At 39.5% G+C, this 16,768-nt stretch overlaps 2 protein-coding genes across 9 annotated transcripts in view; one reads left to right on the forward strand and one right to left on the reverse strand.

Moving 5' to 3' along the window:
* Positions 1-8,886, forward strand: part of LOC118423965 (ly6/PLAUR domain-containing protein 6B-like) — a 32,614-nt gene extending 23,728 nt beyond the window's left edge. For 5 of the 8 annotated variants that reach the window (XM_035832299.1, XM_035832298.1, XM_035832301.1 and 2 more), the window contains 4 exons: positions 5,731-5,874; positions 6,182-6,283; positions 7,398-7,534; positions 7,785-8,886. In XM_035832299.1, the coding sequence (XP_035688192.1) occupies positions 5,763-5,874; positions 6,182-6,283; positions 7,398-7,534; positions 7,785-7,949 (516 nt within the window). In that variant the 5' untranslated portion in view covers positions 5,731-5,762 and the 3' untranslated portion in view covers positions 7,950-8,886. Of the gene's footprint in view, positions 1-593; positions 751-2,412; positions 2,549-4,848; positions 4,868-5,730; positions 5,875-6,181; positions 6,284-7,397; positions 7,535-7,784 lie in introns of those variants that run through there. The other 3 variants (XM_035832303.1, XM_035832304.1, XM_035832305.1) reach the window with 3 other exon arrangements.
* A 609-nt stretch (positions 8,887-9,495) lies between these two features.
* On the reverse strand, positions 9,496-16,041 carry LOC118423964 (ly6/PLAUR domain-containing protein 6-like). Its single transcript, XM_035832297.1, has 4 exons — positions 15,427-16,041; positions 13,282-13,383; positions 12,766-12,902; positions 9,496-9,976 (listed from the first exon to the last, which is right to left on the reverse strand). Exons 1-4 carry the CDS (start codon positions 15,638-15,640, stop codon positions 9,803-9,805), a joined length of 627 nt encoding a protein of 208 aa, XP_035688190.1. The 5' UTR covers positions 15,641-16,041; the 3' UTR covers positions 9,496-9,802.
* Positions 16,042-16,768: the final 727 nt, after the last annotated feature.

Consider the following 16,768-nt stretch of genomic DNA (forward strand, 5'->3'; position numbering starts at 1 on the left):
ACCCCTCACAATCACATGTTCCTTGACCGGACGATGCTGTCAAGATCTGTCACGATAGAGTCGGAAAACAATAAATGGTAGAGTCAATTCGCTTCGCACCTATTGAGATAGCGATTAGTCGAATTCAAAGACGATAGCGGCTCCATTCAGACAATGTGGTTTGGAGAATGTCCCTAATCGGCCGGCTGACTCCCCTAGCGTAGTATTTACTCTATTTGACCAATTTCTACAATTAGACCACCAAACCACGAAGCCTGGTAGAGGCTACTGTACTCAGGCTTCCACAGATTTTCCTTAGCTGCACTGCTCCCAGGATTCACTAGGGGGCATTACTAGAATGTTGTTACATCTGAGCCATTGACTTGTTACTTGAACTTCTGACTGAATGTCTCATCAGACCAGTTAGATAATACATACAACATTGGCTGTCCAAACAGTTGGTTTAAGTTACAGCCACCCGAATTCTTCTTTCAGTCCTGGATTAGATGCCCTAGTTACTAAACTTGGCTCTGTTCCACCAAGTTTTGCCAATTGTGGGAACATTGCCAACAACAAGGTTTCAAAGTACAAGTTTGGCCAAACCCTCTGGGTATGAGTGCAGGTCCAAACAATGACTCAGACTACCGGTAAGGGGCAACATAGTTCAGTTGGAGAGAAACCCTGTCTAGAGTGTGGGTGTTTCCTGCATTGTCAGCAGCCGTCAGTGAAATACTTCAGTTCAGAGACTTCACATTTGATTCATGAATTTTGGTAAGTTTGATGAAGCTACAGTGGTCATAAACTATCACAAAATCAGTACATTTAGTCTTATTCAGGAAAGTTATTCTCACTATAGCTTTAAATTGTGCGAAAAGGATTCAAGGGGGTTTATGTACGAAATATATCTGAACCATTGTGTTCAGCTTTTGCGTAATCCCGGTTAAAATATCCAAGATGCCTCTGGCTGTCTGGGGCTCCACTAGTTTGTTTAAGGTTACATTTTCTGGGCTACAATTTCGCAGGCTGTTGTTACAATGGCAAGCTGGCTCGCCTAATGTTGTTGTAGCTCAGGCCCTGAGTTTGGCCAGATTTTACGGGTTACTAGATTTCAAGAGTGCTTGCCGCATTGTGGACTTTCAGTAGAAATTGATACACTGGATTTACCAACCTTGACTGGTTAATGGATCTATAATGTCTCTGATTTCTCAAGTAGTGTTACAGAGCCATTTTCATTGATCAAGCTTAGCTGTCCTAAGCCACTTTCATCCTTGATGGTGATTATCAGCCAAGTGTATCTAGATTATTTGATGTGAGATCCTCTGGATTAAGGCATTAAGTCATTTCAAGCTGTTTCAATCAAGGTAAGAAATATACAGAGTTGATGCTCATTGTGCCAGATAAAACATTGTTGTCATTAGTACATTTTTTAGTTCATGATCTTCATGCAACAGTTTTAAGGTGACCAGTATTCCAGACATGATTCAAATACTTCAGATGGCTTTGTATGATGGATACATGCATTTCCACACCTTTTCCTACGTCACACCTCATTGGACGACATGCCGGTACACTATGGCCATAGTTCTGCTTCTCTGGAAAGTAGAATGGTATAGGGAATGTCATTCTGCTTGTTCTGTCATGGGTTATGCTTTTCATAGAGTAGAGGTCAATGACAGGGTGTGTCCCCCATGTTTGGTAATGCCTCTGGTGACACATCTACACAAAGCAATATTACGAAATAGTTTGCATTGTAACATGAACGTTTTCAGACTGTATTTTAAGTTCATAGCCCTTGGCTTGAAAGGTTATAGGGCTACCAGATCCCAGTGTTTACTGTAGTATAGTACAGTTGTAAAGTCTTTTCATCATTGGAAGGTGGATTTCTTACTGTAGTGAACTACTGTTCTTACTGTAGTGAACAACCGAGAGTGTGACCAGCCAACTTGATCATATGGTACGGCGCCATTTACGATGAGGATTCATTACAACTGCTTTCTGGTTCACAAAATCTCAACAGCCTAGCCAACCAACAGCCACGGTTTTCACTCTCGGCGTGGTGCGTGCAATCATCGCGGGCGGAAGTCGGACATGGCGAGAAAATGTCGCCTATTGTTCGTCATTTGAAGAGATCAAAGGGTAGGGACCGTCCCCTGGGTGGCCGGAGGGGTCGCGCCATTGTGTCGCACAGGTGGGGACGCTATGGACAGGTGCAGGAAGAACAATCCCCCAAAATCACCACTGAATGGTGCCCCCGACTTGGTTACACTGGAGTGGGTCGTTTCCGATAGCCTCCATGTTTTGATACCTGCCACCAGGTAAGGTGGGGAGGGCGAGTGGCCGCTGACACGGCTAGGGTTACCGCCCTCTTCATTACACAGCCTGGGCAGGTATTTTCTCCGGCTTTGTTTGCTTACTTTGTCCTCTGTTTACCATCCTCTCTCTTTGGTCTGGCTTTGTCTGAGTTTATTTTAGTACTGGTCAGGCATTCAGGGCAGTTCTTACCAGCATTTCCATGTAAGCAGTCGACTTATGGTTGTGCTGTGAGACTATAGGAAGCTGACCTTATTAGGTGAGTTGGATTTTATGGTGTTAAGATATTGGGTTGGTTAGTCGCATTCATGAAGTCAGTGGAGTTTCACTGTATGCTGATCAGATAAGGCCCTGTTACAAAGACCAAAGGTGTACGGCGTGTGGTCACAGTTTCACTGGTACAAGATGGGGACAACCGTTAGCCCCCCAAATCCGCACGAACCCCCACTCGAAGGTTGCTGAGCAAATTTGCTCTCCTGCGGGAATCACTGTCCTGTGTTTATAGCAGATCATTTGAAGAGGTTATCACAAACTTGTTAAAGTTATTTGTCAAGGTGGACTGTTGATATGACAGGATATTGGCGTCCTGTCAGTATGTTTGTCACAGGACATTTTTTGCTTATCTTTGATGCTTTGTGAAACAACAAGGTACTTGCTCCTCATGACCTATGTAGAAAAGTAGTAATCTCCAAACAGATGTTTGGGTAAAAAAAATCTAGCTATTAACATTATCTGTCAACCTATTTTCTTTCCATTTCTGCAGAAAGCGTTATGATTTAATTTCTATCCCAGCATTTGATAAATGTTAGGCCTGTACATGTTCAAATTCAAAATTTTGATTTTTATGTCATGGATAGCTACATGTAGGTACAGCCAAGGACGTTATATAACGTCCTTGGTACAGCATAACTCCACAATATCTTGCTATTTAGGTTATGGCCATACATAATGGTCTAAGCTTGTGCAAAACAAAATGTTTACAACATGTCTATCTTAGGAAGCTTTACATTCCGTTAGGTAAACCGTAAAGCATGTCAAACTTGTTGGTTCCCCTCTGGCAAGGTCATTATTCAAAAACCATTGCTCATGACTCAAGTGCAAAATAAGGCTTTTCTGTGATCAGCAGAATCAGTTAACTCATCATCTAGAGAAAGAGAAGTACACCATTGTCTTAACAAAGTTTCAATTGTGTATTTTACAACTGATTGATAACTGGATTGTACATAGACATAGGCAGAGTAGTAGTATAAAGCTGATGAGCTAATGGTGATTACACAGTTGGGTAAATGCAAATGTTGTTTTTTGTACAGTTTATGAGGGAAATAAAAGCACACTACAAATTTTATAGCGTTATAGACGTTCCATTTCTTACATTCTAGTGGCAAAAGCATCACTTGAAGAAAGAGCATGAAAGACATAAGATTATTGTAATATATCACCTGAGCTGTATCACTGGTTTAGGGAAGATGTAAGTATTACTGTTATTGCAGGATGCAACAAATAACTGGATAATGACACAGTGCAATCCGATTGGTTACACAGGTGTTTCTAACTACATTTGAAAACCGTTTTGTCCCTCACACAACCCGCCGAAGACCTTCTTTTGTGTCTCAAAGGCAAGGGAACAACAGCAGGACTTTGCCCTAATGCACCCCCATTATTCCCCCTGAAGATCGGTGGTAGAAAAAATAATAAAACAGAGCAGGGTTCAGGAGCCACCTGTACAGAAAGGTTCCCAGAGTTTTGTTCTATTGTGTTGGTCTACTAACGGTGGGGTCTCTGGGGCCACCTGAGACAAAGGATTACCCAAGATAATTGTGACACACCTGACACAGGATTTCCGTTCCTACCTGCCCTTCATACCTGTTATGGGTTCCAAACTGTTCCTTCAAGTGATACTTCCATGTTTATGAAAGTTTTGTGGCACAACATCACTTCCTGGCTGAACTATTCAACACATCCTTACTCAAGCTCAGTTACCAACCACATCTATGTGTGTATGTCTGATAGGTGTAAACAGTTGTTTGATCTAGTATGTATTGCCCGTCTATAGTTACTGGCCTATGGTTTCACATCTGGTGTGTCGGTATACAGTGCAGGTGACTGCTCTACGGTTAGGCTTTTGTTTAGCGATCGATACACTGTCGAGTGTCCCCTGGTGTAGGTCCGAGCGGCCGGACCAGCCCCATTGAAAGTTAACAAGGTGAAACCAACCTAATTCCACCTCATTTCATTTCCGCCCAACGTGGCATGTAATATGTAACTTGCACTGACTTGATCAAGTCGTTCTGTGCACAACACTGTCATGATAAGGGTAGGGTAAAATTGAATAATAACGGTGATTTAATTGACTGTAATAATGAGCATCTTTGAAGGCCTCCAGTGTTGCTATAGTGAACTACAGGGGGTGGAGAGAGTATTTTGTCACAGAAAAAATCTATAAATCACAACTGCGTCATAGGTATTAAAGGTCAAAGTACACAAGGCTGCGTCATTAACAGGTTAGGTGAGTTTGATCAATGATTCACAAAGCTTAACTTGTAGGGCTGTTGTTTTTCCAGCACAGAACTTGAAACAGGTAACACAGATTTGTAGGAATCTTTGTTGAAATCTTTTGTAGTTTGTGAATCTTTTTGGGATCTAAGACTTAATGACATTTGTTGCTAGGTACTGTATGTTATATAGCATATGATATTACTCAAATGAACACAACATGTGTTATGTGAATGCATGGGTAAGATTGAACAGCTGTGTTTAACCCCATTTCTGCTTTGGTAGTATACCTTTCATTCTAGACCATGCGAACGACCTTGCTTAGCACTCCTGTTTCGTACAGTAAGATATCCCTACGTGTATCAGACCCTAGGTAAACAGCACGGTCTGGTGTGCCTTGCCACTTGTTTATGTATCCGTGCATGTTACCCTTTGTGCAGAGGGAAAGGTTAATGTAAAACTGATGAAAAGATACTCGGACAAATAGCACACCTGGGTTCTCTGAAGGTCAAGCTGCGGCCTAGCCTGTGTTCTATGTGTTTATATTGAATATCACATCTTTACGCCAGCTTTGCAAGTGGCTAACGTAATTGAAAAAATGTATCCCACTCATATCCCTTCTAGAACTTAAGCCAGCGCTTCCGAGAACATATCATGTACTGTTTTGACAGCCTTTTTGGAAAGAAGCTCAGTTAAGCCATCACTGTAAAGAGAATAGCCTAAGGTGATGGGAACAAAATACCTTTCTAGGTTGCATGGTCAGTTTTATGCCCAGAGACATAGAGACTCATTTGTTTGTCATCGTTGCCATTGGCAAGATGATATGCATCTAACCCTCCCAGCTAAAGAGCCAATTAGAACTGGGCTTCATACAACAGTGGAGGGGTGAAGTTTGGCTGAAGTGTGACTGTACTGATCTTAATCTTAAACCTTTGTGTTCCCACTCAGAGTTGAGACTGAAGGAAGAGTGAAGCAGAAGTATGGAGAGTCAGCTGGAGATGGTGGCACTGCTGCTGATGTGGCTGGTTTCACTGGTCAGCGGTCAGGGAGCGAAGACTTTCGACTGGCATGCAGCATACGACTACCCCTCCAGTAAGTTCTTGTCGCATTGTCATAAAATGAAGTCTTAAATTCTGTGTAATGATCTTGTCAATGATTCAGTGGTTGTAATGTTAGCTTTTAGAGTAGTCAACACCTGACAGCGCAAGTAAAATGGAAAGAGGGACAAACAAATTCATGAAATGGCATGGGGAGTCCATGAGAAGAATGTATGGTAAGGAGGTAAAATGAAGTTAGATACAAGTGAATGAAGCAGTCAGCAACACAGGCCTTCTCAGTAAAATATTTAAGGAATAGACTTGATATTCATGTGGACTTAAATTTTGCATTTTTGTTCCAGGTACACCGTTTCCCGACAGTATGAAGTGTTGGACGTGCGTTGACGGTGCGGACGATAACTACAACTGTAACAGATGGGCGCCCGATGTCTGGTGTCCGGAAGGTCAGTTTCCTGTCTCTTGCACTTTGCAATTACATCTACAGGATTTATGAGACATAGCCTTTGGGTAATGTGCTGGCTAATCTACACGAATAGGATTTTTGTTAGGAAAGAATGTTTTGATGTTGTCTCTAATGGAACTTTTACGAGCAACCATTTGACCATCCCACCATTTTACCATTTTAAAACGTGTTAACCTCCAATTAGTTGTGAAGAAAATGAGTTCAGGTGACCAAGGTCATTTGAACTGCTGGCAAAGACACAAATAAAGCAACAAAATATTACAATATCCGGCAAAAGACTTGAGATCTACTGTAACTCATTAAAAAGAAAAGACCTTATTTTGACAGAAATAGTCAGACAAGGGAAAAATTCAGCTGTTGGCTGTTGCTGACAGTGGTTACAGCTACCATTACTGTTTTTTCATCTTTGAAAAACAAGTTCAAATACATTCTTGTCTAGGAATGGAACTGTTGATGTTAAGCACCATTTTCTGCATTGTGTTAAAGTGTGAAGTGATGAAGAGTTATTCAACAAGTTGTTAGGATTCCCATTTGTCCCAGTAAATACATTAGCCTGGAATATTTTCACCAAGCTGTTAATAAAAAATAGCAGGCATGAGCTAGACAGACAACAGTCAAGGCACAAGTGTGGTTTGACAAAGTTTATGTATAACATTGGAAATGTGTCTCACGATAGTGACATCTGAAGTGTGGGAACATTGCAGTCACACCCACAAAACAAAATAATTCTTTCAGACAGAAGATTTTTGGTATGCACGACAAGGTGTTTGATATATGCCAGGTAACGTCTACTACATGTTGGTTTACAGTAGTTGACATACTCCTTTCCAAAATGGCCTCTAGGCTTAAAGATAGTATCTACAAGCCTATGTATGTTAAAAGGTGTTCCTTTGTTTTTTAGTCATAATATTTGGCTCTATTGCATGACAGATACTTTTGTCAATGATTTTTCTTATTCAAGAGTTTTGCCTTAATGTCACAATTAGAAATTGAGATTTAGAAGTTGCTACATTCTTATGTTAAAATCAGACAATCAAGTTCATAGGTGTTTATGAGATGGTGATATTCAATGCTATTTGTTGTACTGATTGCAGGAACAAGGTACTGCCACACTGTTCACCACATGAACGAGGTCGGGCAGAGTATCAAGGTGTGGAAGAAGTGCGCTGCTGTGGACGAGTGTAGCGGATCAAATGTGGGATGTTCGAACACAGACATACCTGGAGTCAAGGTAAGGTGTTATTCTCCCAAACTGCTTTAAAATGGAACCCTAACTACCAATGAGAAGCACTGAAATTAATTGAAGGAGTAAGCCAAGGGAATGAAGTAGGCATAATATTGCCACTCATCATGAATGTATCACTGCGCTATGCAACTTTTTGTTTTGATTTTTCAATACACTGGACAGAACTGGCATATACACAGACTAAAACAACTACTGATAGTTCATGAATTAAACATTGCTTCTCTATCATTTTCAGAAATGTGTCTCTTGCTGTGAAGGCCACATCTGCAATTACGATGTCCCCACGAACGAGACCAATGCGGTGTTTGAGAGACAAACAGCAAGCAGCGCCTCCTACCTCAGGTCAACAGAACTGCTGCTTGTCACAGCTGCACTCTTCATTGTGTTGAGAATATTGTAACATAAGCAAAAGTAGAGATGTAGCATAACTTGTACAAAAGAATGTATATACAGAAAATTATATTTCTAGTCTACATTTACCCCTTCTCAGAATGAACTTAGTCCTGTGACATATCTTTTCTGTACAGCTGCTAAGAAAACAGGACAGCATATTTTGAAAAGAAGGGGTAGGTTTTATCTTTATCAAGTGTTATTTGTACAGAACATTCAAAGAAAAATCGGCTTGTGCTTTGCATGTGTTCGCATTTCTATAGTCATATTTTCCCTTGTGTGCTATGCTGCTTTAAGCTCAGTTGAAGGGGTGGCAAATATGCGTGCTGTACTTGTGTTTGGGTTTAACTTCAATAGATTACATGGAATTTTCAGTCCCAACATGGACAAAAGCTGTTGCATTTGTCTACAAATCAGTATTTTCATCATGTGGAGTATTTGCTCTGTGATGATGTAATGTGTATAAAAGTATTTGTTACGAACAAGATTTCATTGACACAAATCATGAGAACAAAATATGGTGATAGGCCATAGCATGCAGGAAAAACCATACTGCTTTCCATGTTAAAGATTGTATTCCTCTGGAGCTGCTAAATGTTATATCTCTGTCACAAAGCCATGGCTCTATTTATTTGTTTCTACCAGCTTTACTAGCTACTTAAATATGCCTAAAAGTGCTGAGCTTTTGATACTTAAAGCTTCTCGCCATAGATACATGTTAGTTTAATTTTTCTGGTTTACATTGAATGATCACAAAGATATTTCACCTTTCTTGTTTGATTAAAATCACTGCACAATCAGAATTAGGATCAATCAACTGTTCTTCACCTTGCACACTTTTGTTGAAATTTCATTCGCTTTCACCATTCCACTCTCATCACCTATACTTTTATGTTTGTGTAAGAAAATTCTGTTGTTTCATTGAATGAATAAATTTTTAATATTAACACTTGTGTATGACTTATGTTTGTTATACAGAAGTATAACCTTAACGACATCATTTTAGATTAGATATGTTTAAGAAGGTATGCCCTTTCCTTAACCCATTTATAACTTAATTAAGACAACAAACACTGATACAGTAAAAGTCTCAGGAGAATAGTGGAAGTGCAACAGACAGGTTAGGTGCCTGAAAATAAATTTTATACAACATTGAACAGTTATTGTGGCATCTCAAGTGTCCAATACAAAATAGCTCAGGCCCTTCACAATTGGTATTCATTATCTATACATAACATTGTTGCTTTTCTCAGTTCTGGCAATTTGTTTTATCCAGAGTTGCACTGTTTTGGATGGCAATGACACGAACACTACATGAAGAAGATACAAAACAATCAAAAAGGTGTGAAGAAAATGAGTCGGAGTGTTGTGATACATTTTTCTCAAAGATAAGTTCGACATTGTGTATGAAAAATTGCTCTTCATAAACGTCTAGCACCATTATTTGGTACTGTTATATACACATACTGTATATCAGAAGACCACAAATTTATTCTTTGTGTATGGCAGAACTTTAACATCCCAAATAATGGACAGCATCAGAGTTTTTCAGACAATGAAGGTTTTACTTTTATGAGCAGTTTTCCCTGGGGTATTAGACTATGTTCCACATACCTGTATAATTTGACATGTTAAACAGGTAAATCTGCTAGAGGATCCTAAAAGAAGTATATGTACAGTAACTTTGAAAAAAACACACGTCTGTAACATACATTGTGCATGTCATAATATACAGAAATACAGTTGGATGTTATACTTTCCACAACTTATCCTCTTTGAGCAACTGACTGTTAAATATTTGTCAATATACATGTATATTACTTAACAGTATGTACAAAAAATATGCTTCCCAGTAGGTCTTAACTAAGAATAAAGTCTGTAGTGATAAAAGACAAGTAAGCAGGCTAAAACAGTCGACAAAAACGGCTGTATTCTTTTTGCTGAGTTCAATGGCGTGATGGTGGCAAATATGGCATCGCTTGCATTTCTGGGCACTTCTGGGTTACAAACGTTCCCTTCACAACAGGATATGCACTCCTGTGAGGAAAGAAACATTACCGGTGTGAGTATCCTGTTCACAGTAGTTTGCACCCAACATAAGTCAAGTAAAGGTCGTATCTCACTGCATTTGGGGCGCCGGTGCGGCACTGTGGGGTTCAAATGATACTCAACGAATTTTAGAGATAAAGAACCTATTTTCCTACGTTTTGTGTATTTTGTTGTCTTCTAAGTCATACTTTTACGTATTACGCAATAACTAAGTCATAAAACATTGATGCAGCGAACGAACCCCGCAGTGCCACACCAGTGCCCCAAGTGCAGGGAGATACCACCTTAAGTCAAGGTTGCGCCAGACTATTTTCATTGGATCATAATCATAGGAAAATTCCTCTGTCTTTATACACTGCAATAGAAGAACAACAACTTTAAGGTAGTCCATCACATCACAAGTTCAACCAATGATTGATTCAACCAGTGAAAGAGCATGTCCATCAAATATTTGCATTTTTACGGTTTCATTTCTACATTTTGATGAAGGTGGGTGGGACTATGAGATCAGTCTATTGCTGACCACATTCTGTTCCTTCCTCTAGCAAGGATAATTTTACTGTCAGGGCTGAAACTCGGTAACAGTAGCAGTCCCTCAAGACCTGGTCTCAGGAACTAATTTGATCATTGCCACTGATAAGTGACTATTTGAGCCAAAAAAAACTTTGGTGATAATTGCTGTTAAATCCTTAAGTTACATGTAGATCAGAATGATTCCTTTGCCTGATAATGAGTGTTTTCAAGGTGGATTATTATACTATCTCATAAAAATAGAGATGTCTACTTTGAAAAGAATTCAAACAGAATCATAGACTGGTATTTGTGGGGGATTTTTTAATTAGTAATAGCAGAAACTTTTTTAATCACCAGATTAGACTTCATAGCATGTTGCCTTTTATGTTTTATCTTTACTTCTTGACAATTTTTATGAAGTCCACCTAGGGTTGCTGGAAGGAAATTAGGCATCAAACCTTCACCTGATGAGCAAGCAGGTCTACTAAACACCAGGGAGCACCAGACAGTGTGGGTAAGTCAGTCATATTTTTCATACAATCCAGGAACTACATAATGGAGCCAGGATGAACTTCCTGGACATGTGAAAATGTTCAGTTCATGACCCATTTACAAGGTGAAAACAGGAAAGGTACATGTAAAACTGCAGAGTTGTGCACCTGAGGAAGCTCTGTTGGCCTTCAGGACATTCCTGCCTGACTCTGATACAGGAAGCCAGTTTTGATTAAACAGTGGGATGTACTACTTCTGCTAGTGGGTCTTATGACCTTGTAACACATTTGGCAAGCTTCGCCTGTATTTGTTTGATCACAGATAGACAGAAAGGAAGATATTTCACCTGAAAATGTACCAATCTCTGTGATCTGAGAACATCGGCCAATCCCTAAAAATCATGCACTGATTACTGCAAAGAATGTCAGATCTCGCAGGCTTGTAGAACAATTAATTTTTGTATAGTGTGACAGGCTTTAGGCTGAAATTTGACAGCAGGAACACATTTTCCCCACTGGTTTCTTTTATATATCACCCGATTTTGTGAGAAAAAATAGCTTGGACATTATTCTAAATTTTAGTCACATTTATGTGCATTGGGATGGGGGGAAAAGGACACAGTTTGTCAAGTTGTGGTTTTCTGATAATGCTTTCACTATGTTGCAATTTGTAGAAAAGTCTTTGAGATAGAATGAAAGAAAACAACATGAAATTTTTATTATAAATCAGTAATTTCCAATCACAAATGCAGATACAGTATTTTGAGCTAAATAATGGTGTTATCTCCAAGCAGAGGTTGGGATGCAAAAGCATTATACAGTCAAACCTGTCTACAGCGGCCACTCAAGGGACTGGTCGAAATTGGCCACTATAGAGAGGTGGCCACTATAGAGAATATGCTAATTAATTGACCACAAGCAATAAGTTACACATGGTTTTAGTACCCACTGATCTTTATTCACATAATACAGTACTGTACATGTACTGCAATGATTTTACACTATATGTATTAAGAAAACAAAAGCTATAAAAAGTTTTAAATGTTCTACAGTTGATATTGTCTGAAGAGACCGGTATCGTCATATTTCTTTGATCTTTCGTCTTGTATCCTTTGATACTTCGCCGTCCGTGTGTTCCCTCCCGCGTTCACACGTCAGGTTCGCCCATTATGCTAATGTGGTACTCACAAGAAAAGTCTCGTCATTTTAGACTTATCTCTTAATAAATGTAAGAATAAAATCCACCATAGTCTGAAGTTCATATCATTTTGTCTTTGTAACAATTCATTTAGAAAGTTTTTGTGATAAAAATTAACCTAAGCGATAGTGTATTAGAACGTAACTTTAACGCAATTTACATTGGTGTCGTCTATTGACCTTATATGACCTCGCTTGTCGGCGGGTATGGGTAGCGCCAGTTTACGAAGTTTTGTTTTGAAAATAAATCAAAGAGGTTTTAAATCCGGCATAGGGTGACGATACGGCAGCTGTATATGGCCGAACGCGTGCCGAAACATAGATCAGCGGTCCGCGTGGCCGTAATCGGCAGTGTTTTTGTACCTGCGGGACCGGAAATCGTGTGGCCGTGGCCGCGTTGGACAGGTGGCCGCTAAGCCTATTTCTTAATCATTACGAATCCAAGGGACCGACAAAAAGGGGCCACTATGGGCAGGTGGCCGTTATGCAAAGGTGGCCGCTAATACAGGTTTGACTGTATACTTACCAAACATCAGCTTGATGATAAAAAGATGTTTTACATGTACATGTACTTACTCTAATGGTGTTGGTTGCTCCAAAATCTCTGCATCCTACAGACGTCACAGTACACTGTCCTTCTGTGGCACACTTTTTAACCACCAGACTACTCTCATTACCTCTCATTCTGTGGAATGTGTAGCAATATTTTGTGCCTGCAAAAAAAAGGGACAGATGAATTTTCAAGATATGCATTGCAATGAAAGCAGCTCTTTCAAGTTAAAATGGAAAGGACAGCAGGGTACTATACATCTATCAAACATTCATCGATCCCAGAATTTGCAGATTGTTTGCTTTACTAAGAAGATATTGTTTTGTAGTAGTCAATTTAAAACGTGCTGAATGGGTAACGTTATATCTAACATAATATGAAGCATAATGCTTGATGTTTAACATTATACTTGAAGGAAATGTGCACATGCACTGTTAATAGAGGTGCCCAAGTCTCAGAAAAAGAAAGATCTCTACTATAACTGTGTTACATTACTCTACTTGAAGAAACTAATCTTAATTCTAGAAAGAAGAGAATCTTACCTTGTGGACACCAAACATCAGGTGCCCATCTGTTACAGTGATAGTTGTTTTCTGCACCGTCCACACATGTCCAGCACTTCATACTGTTGACATATGGGGTGGCTGAAAAAAGCATCGTAGAAGTATATTTAAAAACGTTAAAGAATCCAGGAGTAGCAAGTATGATATATCCTGCAGTTGCAAGGTAACCTGGAATTCAGACTTTTAGGGCTTACACAAAGGGCTTGGACAAAATTTCCTGAGGGCATGTTGTACCTGGTGCTGAAGAGCTACATTTTGTAGCCTGGAGGCTAGGCCCTGGCAAGAGTCTGGATTCCGGGTTAGTTCTTTTTTGATAGGGAAAAGGTACCAGCTCCCAAATGATGATTGTGTTAACAACTTAACTTGTTGTTTTCACAAAGTTTGATTTAAGGTACTGAGTAACTGTCACAGATAACCTGAACCAGTATACCTCAACTACATGTACCTTTACCTTTACCTAGTCCCATCCTCATGTACTGGTATGAAATTCAATGAAATCAACTTCAAGATACTTTGGGAATCACTTCTTTAGAAATGTTATTGTTAGGAAACGGCCAAGGAAAAAAATATCAATTTGATTTTAGTGTTTTTTCCTGTCTTCCTTTGCAGGAATTAGAAACTGATGTCTAGTTGAAATTTTGTAGTAATTCTAAATTTAGTTAGTGGTGTTAGATATTAAATGTAGTTAGTGGTGTTTTTGCTTTGTTTGTGTCAGGAACCTCTGCACACATTTTGAAACATGGGATCACTTACATGACAGTAAACAATACTACAAGACTACAAGGATAAAGTTAATTGGGCCAGATCCACTGATCTAAACACCATTACTAATCCTCTGTAAATGGATACAAAATTACTCCACCTTAAAAGTACTCCAGCAATTTACTTACAAGTCCTGCATCAAAGTCTTCCCGAAGATAAACAAAGTCGAGAAATCTTAGAAAGATTTTTAGGAGTAAGCTGCCTGTTGATAATTACTGAGCAAAAGCCTTCGGTCCTTAAATGTACAAAAGTTATCTCTGTTCCTGATGCCTATCACACCTCTTCCTTCCCTTGATAGATAAAGGAAGTGTATATGTGACAGACTGACCCAGAAATCTACTTCTATGACTGGAAACACTTTAGGTCTAATTAAGTTTGTAAAGTACAGAAGCAGTCAGGCTGTTGTACATCTTTTGAATCAGTTCCGGTCAACTATTAAAGCATCACCCACCACTATATCATCATCACCTGTGCCCTTGAGAATATAGATACTGGTACACAATATCTAAACATGTGGGAGTAAATTTGATTGTAGATGATCTGCTTGTAACAAATTCTGTTTACTTTGCCATCATGAAGTTCTTTCTAGGTTTATGAAGAAAGTATACAACAGGTGACCTATATGAAGTGGTCAAATTCAGAACCACTTCTATTTGATGTTTTCTTCAAGCAAAATTGTTCAGATATAGACAGTTAATCTTAAGGTTAACACATCAAAAGTATCTGCAGCAAGAAAATCCGAGGCAGATATCACCCTTTCACATACATCTATGTCAGAAACACAGACAAACAAGCCAAAAAATGCTATTTGTGACCAAAAATGCATAAAATAATTTTGCCCAAGGCAATCTACATCAGTTGATGAAAGACAAGGCTCCTTTCTGTCACATGTATGGAGATTATTTAATGTCAATCAGGTGTAAACTAGTTTCCTGGAGAATGATTTTTTCATAGTTTTGACTTTAATGGGTCAAGATGCATCTAGCACTATTGTGAAAATAGAAGGGGCAATTGTCTTAATTTCTGAGCAAAGTGCTTGGTGAAAGACCTTGCTGCATGCCCTTGACTCCAAAATTAAAATACCTATGCACAGCCTGAGCAGTTTTTAAATCTTAAATATCATTGCAATAGTGGGATACTTTCAGCTTCTATACACCTGCGACCAAACAAATGTTATGATCTAGGAGTCGACCTTACATGTACTGATTTCACTGTCTTGTGTATGTTTCTCTTTCAGGCAAAACCTTGACACTGTATTTCGTCTTATTTCATACATCATAGCTAAGGAAGCAGCTTTGACAAATCTGATTCAATTCTGTCAATCATTTCCCCTCAACCAGAAAATAGGAAACTCATACTCACTGACTGGATATGTCGGTACAATCCACTCCATTCCCTTCACCAAGTCCATCAACAGCAGGAAAATTAGCAAGAAAAGTCTCCCAGTTCTTTCAACTCTCGACTCTACACAGAACACAGTCCAGATGTCTTGTCCAATATGAGGTAACATCCAACTCGGCAGCATTGTCACACTTGTTCCTTCCTTCTTGTGTCCACCATCAACCTTTTTGCACATGGATACATAGAGAAACGGAGGTCACATCTAACTGGTCCTGTGCTTAACACGATTACGTAGCCAAGCGGCTATCAGTAAATTATCAGGTGCGGTGACGTCCTGGCTGTTTCGAGTTCCCACAGTATCTCGGAGGACCTGCTTGGTGGCTCCAGACTAATCAAGGCTCCTTGGGCTAATCAAATACTTGGAGATCTAATAACTAAAGTAAGTCAGAGCTCTGCAGAGGAGATTTCAAAATGATCATCATCTTGACAAGAGCCTTGGGGTACAGCAACTGGTATAGGGTCTTCATGGGGAGTGTGACCTTGGTAATGACTGACAGTTGATCTAGGGAACAGTGGCAGTGTATTACTGTGCACCAAGATGGGCTCTGATGGACAAATTCAGCCTAGCGGCCAGCTATATCACATACAGGATGGAGTGGAAGTTCTAATGAGAAGGCAATTGAATCTGTAGGAGAGAAAAAAGAAATACATTTGTCATTTGTCTTTATCACTTAAGGTTCTGGCAGTAGAATAAGTAAGATAAGTTCTCTAGCTAAGAAAAACACATCTCAAAAGCAAGCCGAAAATATGCCAAAACGTCCAAAGTTTCAGAAACCCTCATATACATACAGATAAAACCAGTTAAAAGGGATATCAAAAATCCTTCCTAGAGGCAGACCTTGACATGTTCTTGAAGAGGAAACTGCAGCAGTCAAAACAAACAACAGACATCAGAAAGAGTGATATAACTGGAGATAACTTGGTGATATCTTCTTCCCTTAAGACAGAACTCCGCCTCAAGACTCTACTTCCTTATAGGTTAGGATGAGTCCCCAAAGGAGGCCATCATTGGGAAAATCCTCACCAGATGGAAAGAATGACTGGAATGACTGAGGATCTTTGCCGACTCATTTGTCCAGAAAGTTAAATGATGGAGTCTCTTCCATCAGATGACATGAAGGGAAATGGTACGCAATGACGAACACTCTCCCTCAAGCAACGTATAAGATCTAACATTTGTGACTCAGGACAATTGAATGTGTGAAACTATGTTCATTTCATGTTGCGTATCTCCACTGGTTTTCTTTATGTATCTCCTTGTCACATTTCTTATGGATCTTATCAGCTAATTGTCAAGCTTCTG

The sequence above is a fragment of the Branchiostoma floridae genome, chromosome 10, assembly GCF_000003815.2.
Source record: "Branchiostoma floridae strain S238N-H82 chromosome 10, Bfl_VNyyK, whole genome shotgun sequence".
Taxonomy (NCBI): Eukaryota; Metazoa; Chordata; class Leptocardii; order Amphioxiformes; family Branchiostomatidae; genus Branchiostoma; species Branchiostoma floridae.

What these genes read in the sequence shown, in the direction of transcription:
- LOC118423964 (XM_035832297.1), bottom strand. Translation starts at nt 15,640, where the DNA reads ATGTGCAAAAAGGTTGATGGTGGACACAAGAAGGAAGGAACAAGTGTG. An exon ending in TGTACCGACATATCCAGTCA is followed by an intron (nt 13,384 to 15,426) that starts GTGAGTATGAGT and finishes TGCTTTTTTCAG; the next exon opens with CCACCCCATATGTCAACAGT. An exon ending in GAGCAACCAACACCATTAGA is followed by an intron (nt 9,977 to 12,765) that starts GTAAGTACATGT and finishes CTTTCCTCACAG; the next exon opens with GAGTGCATATCCTGTTGTGA.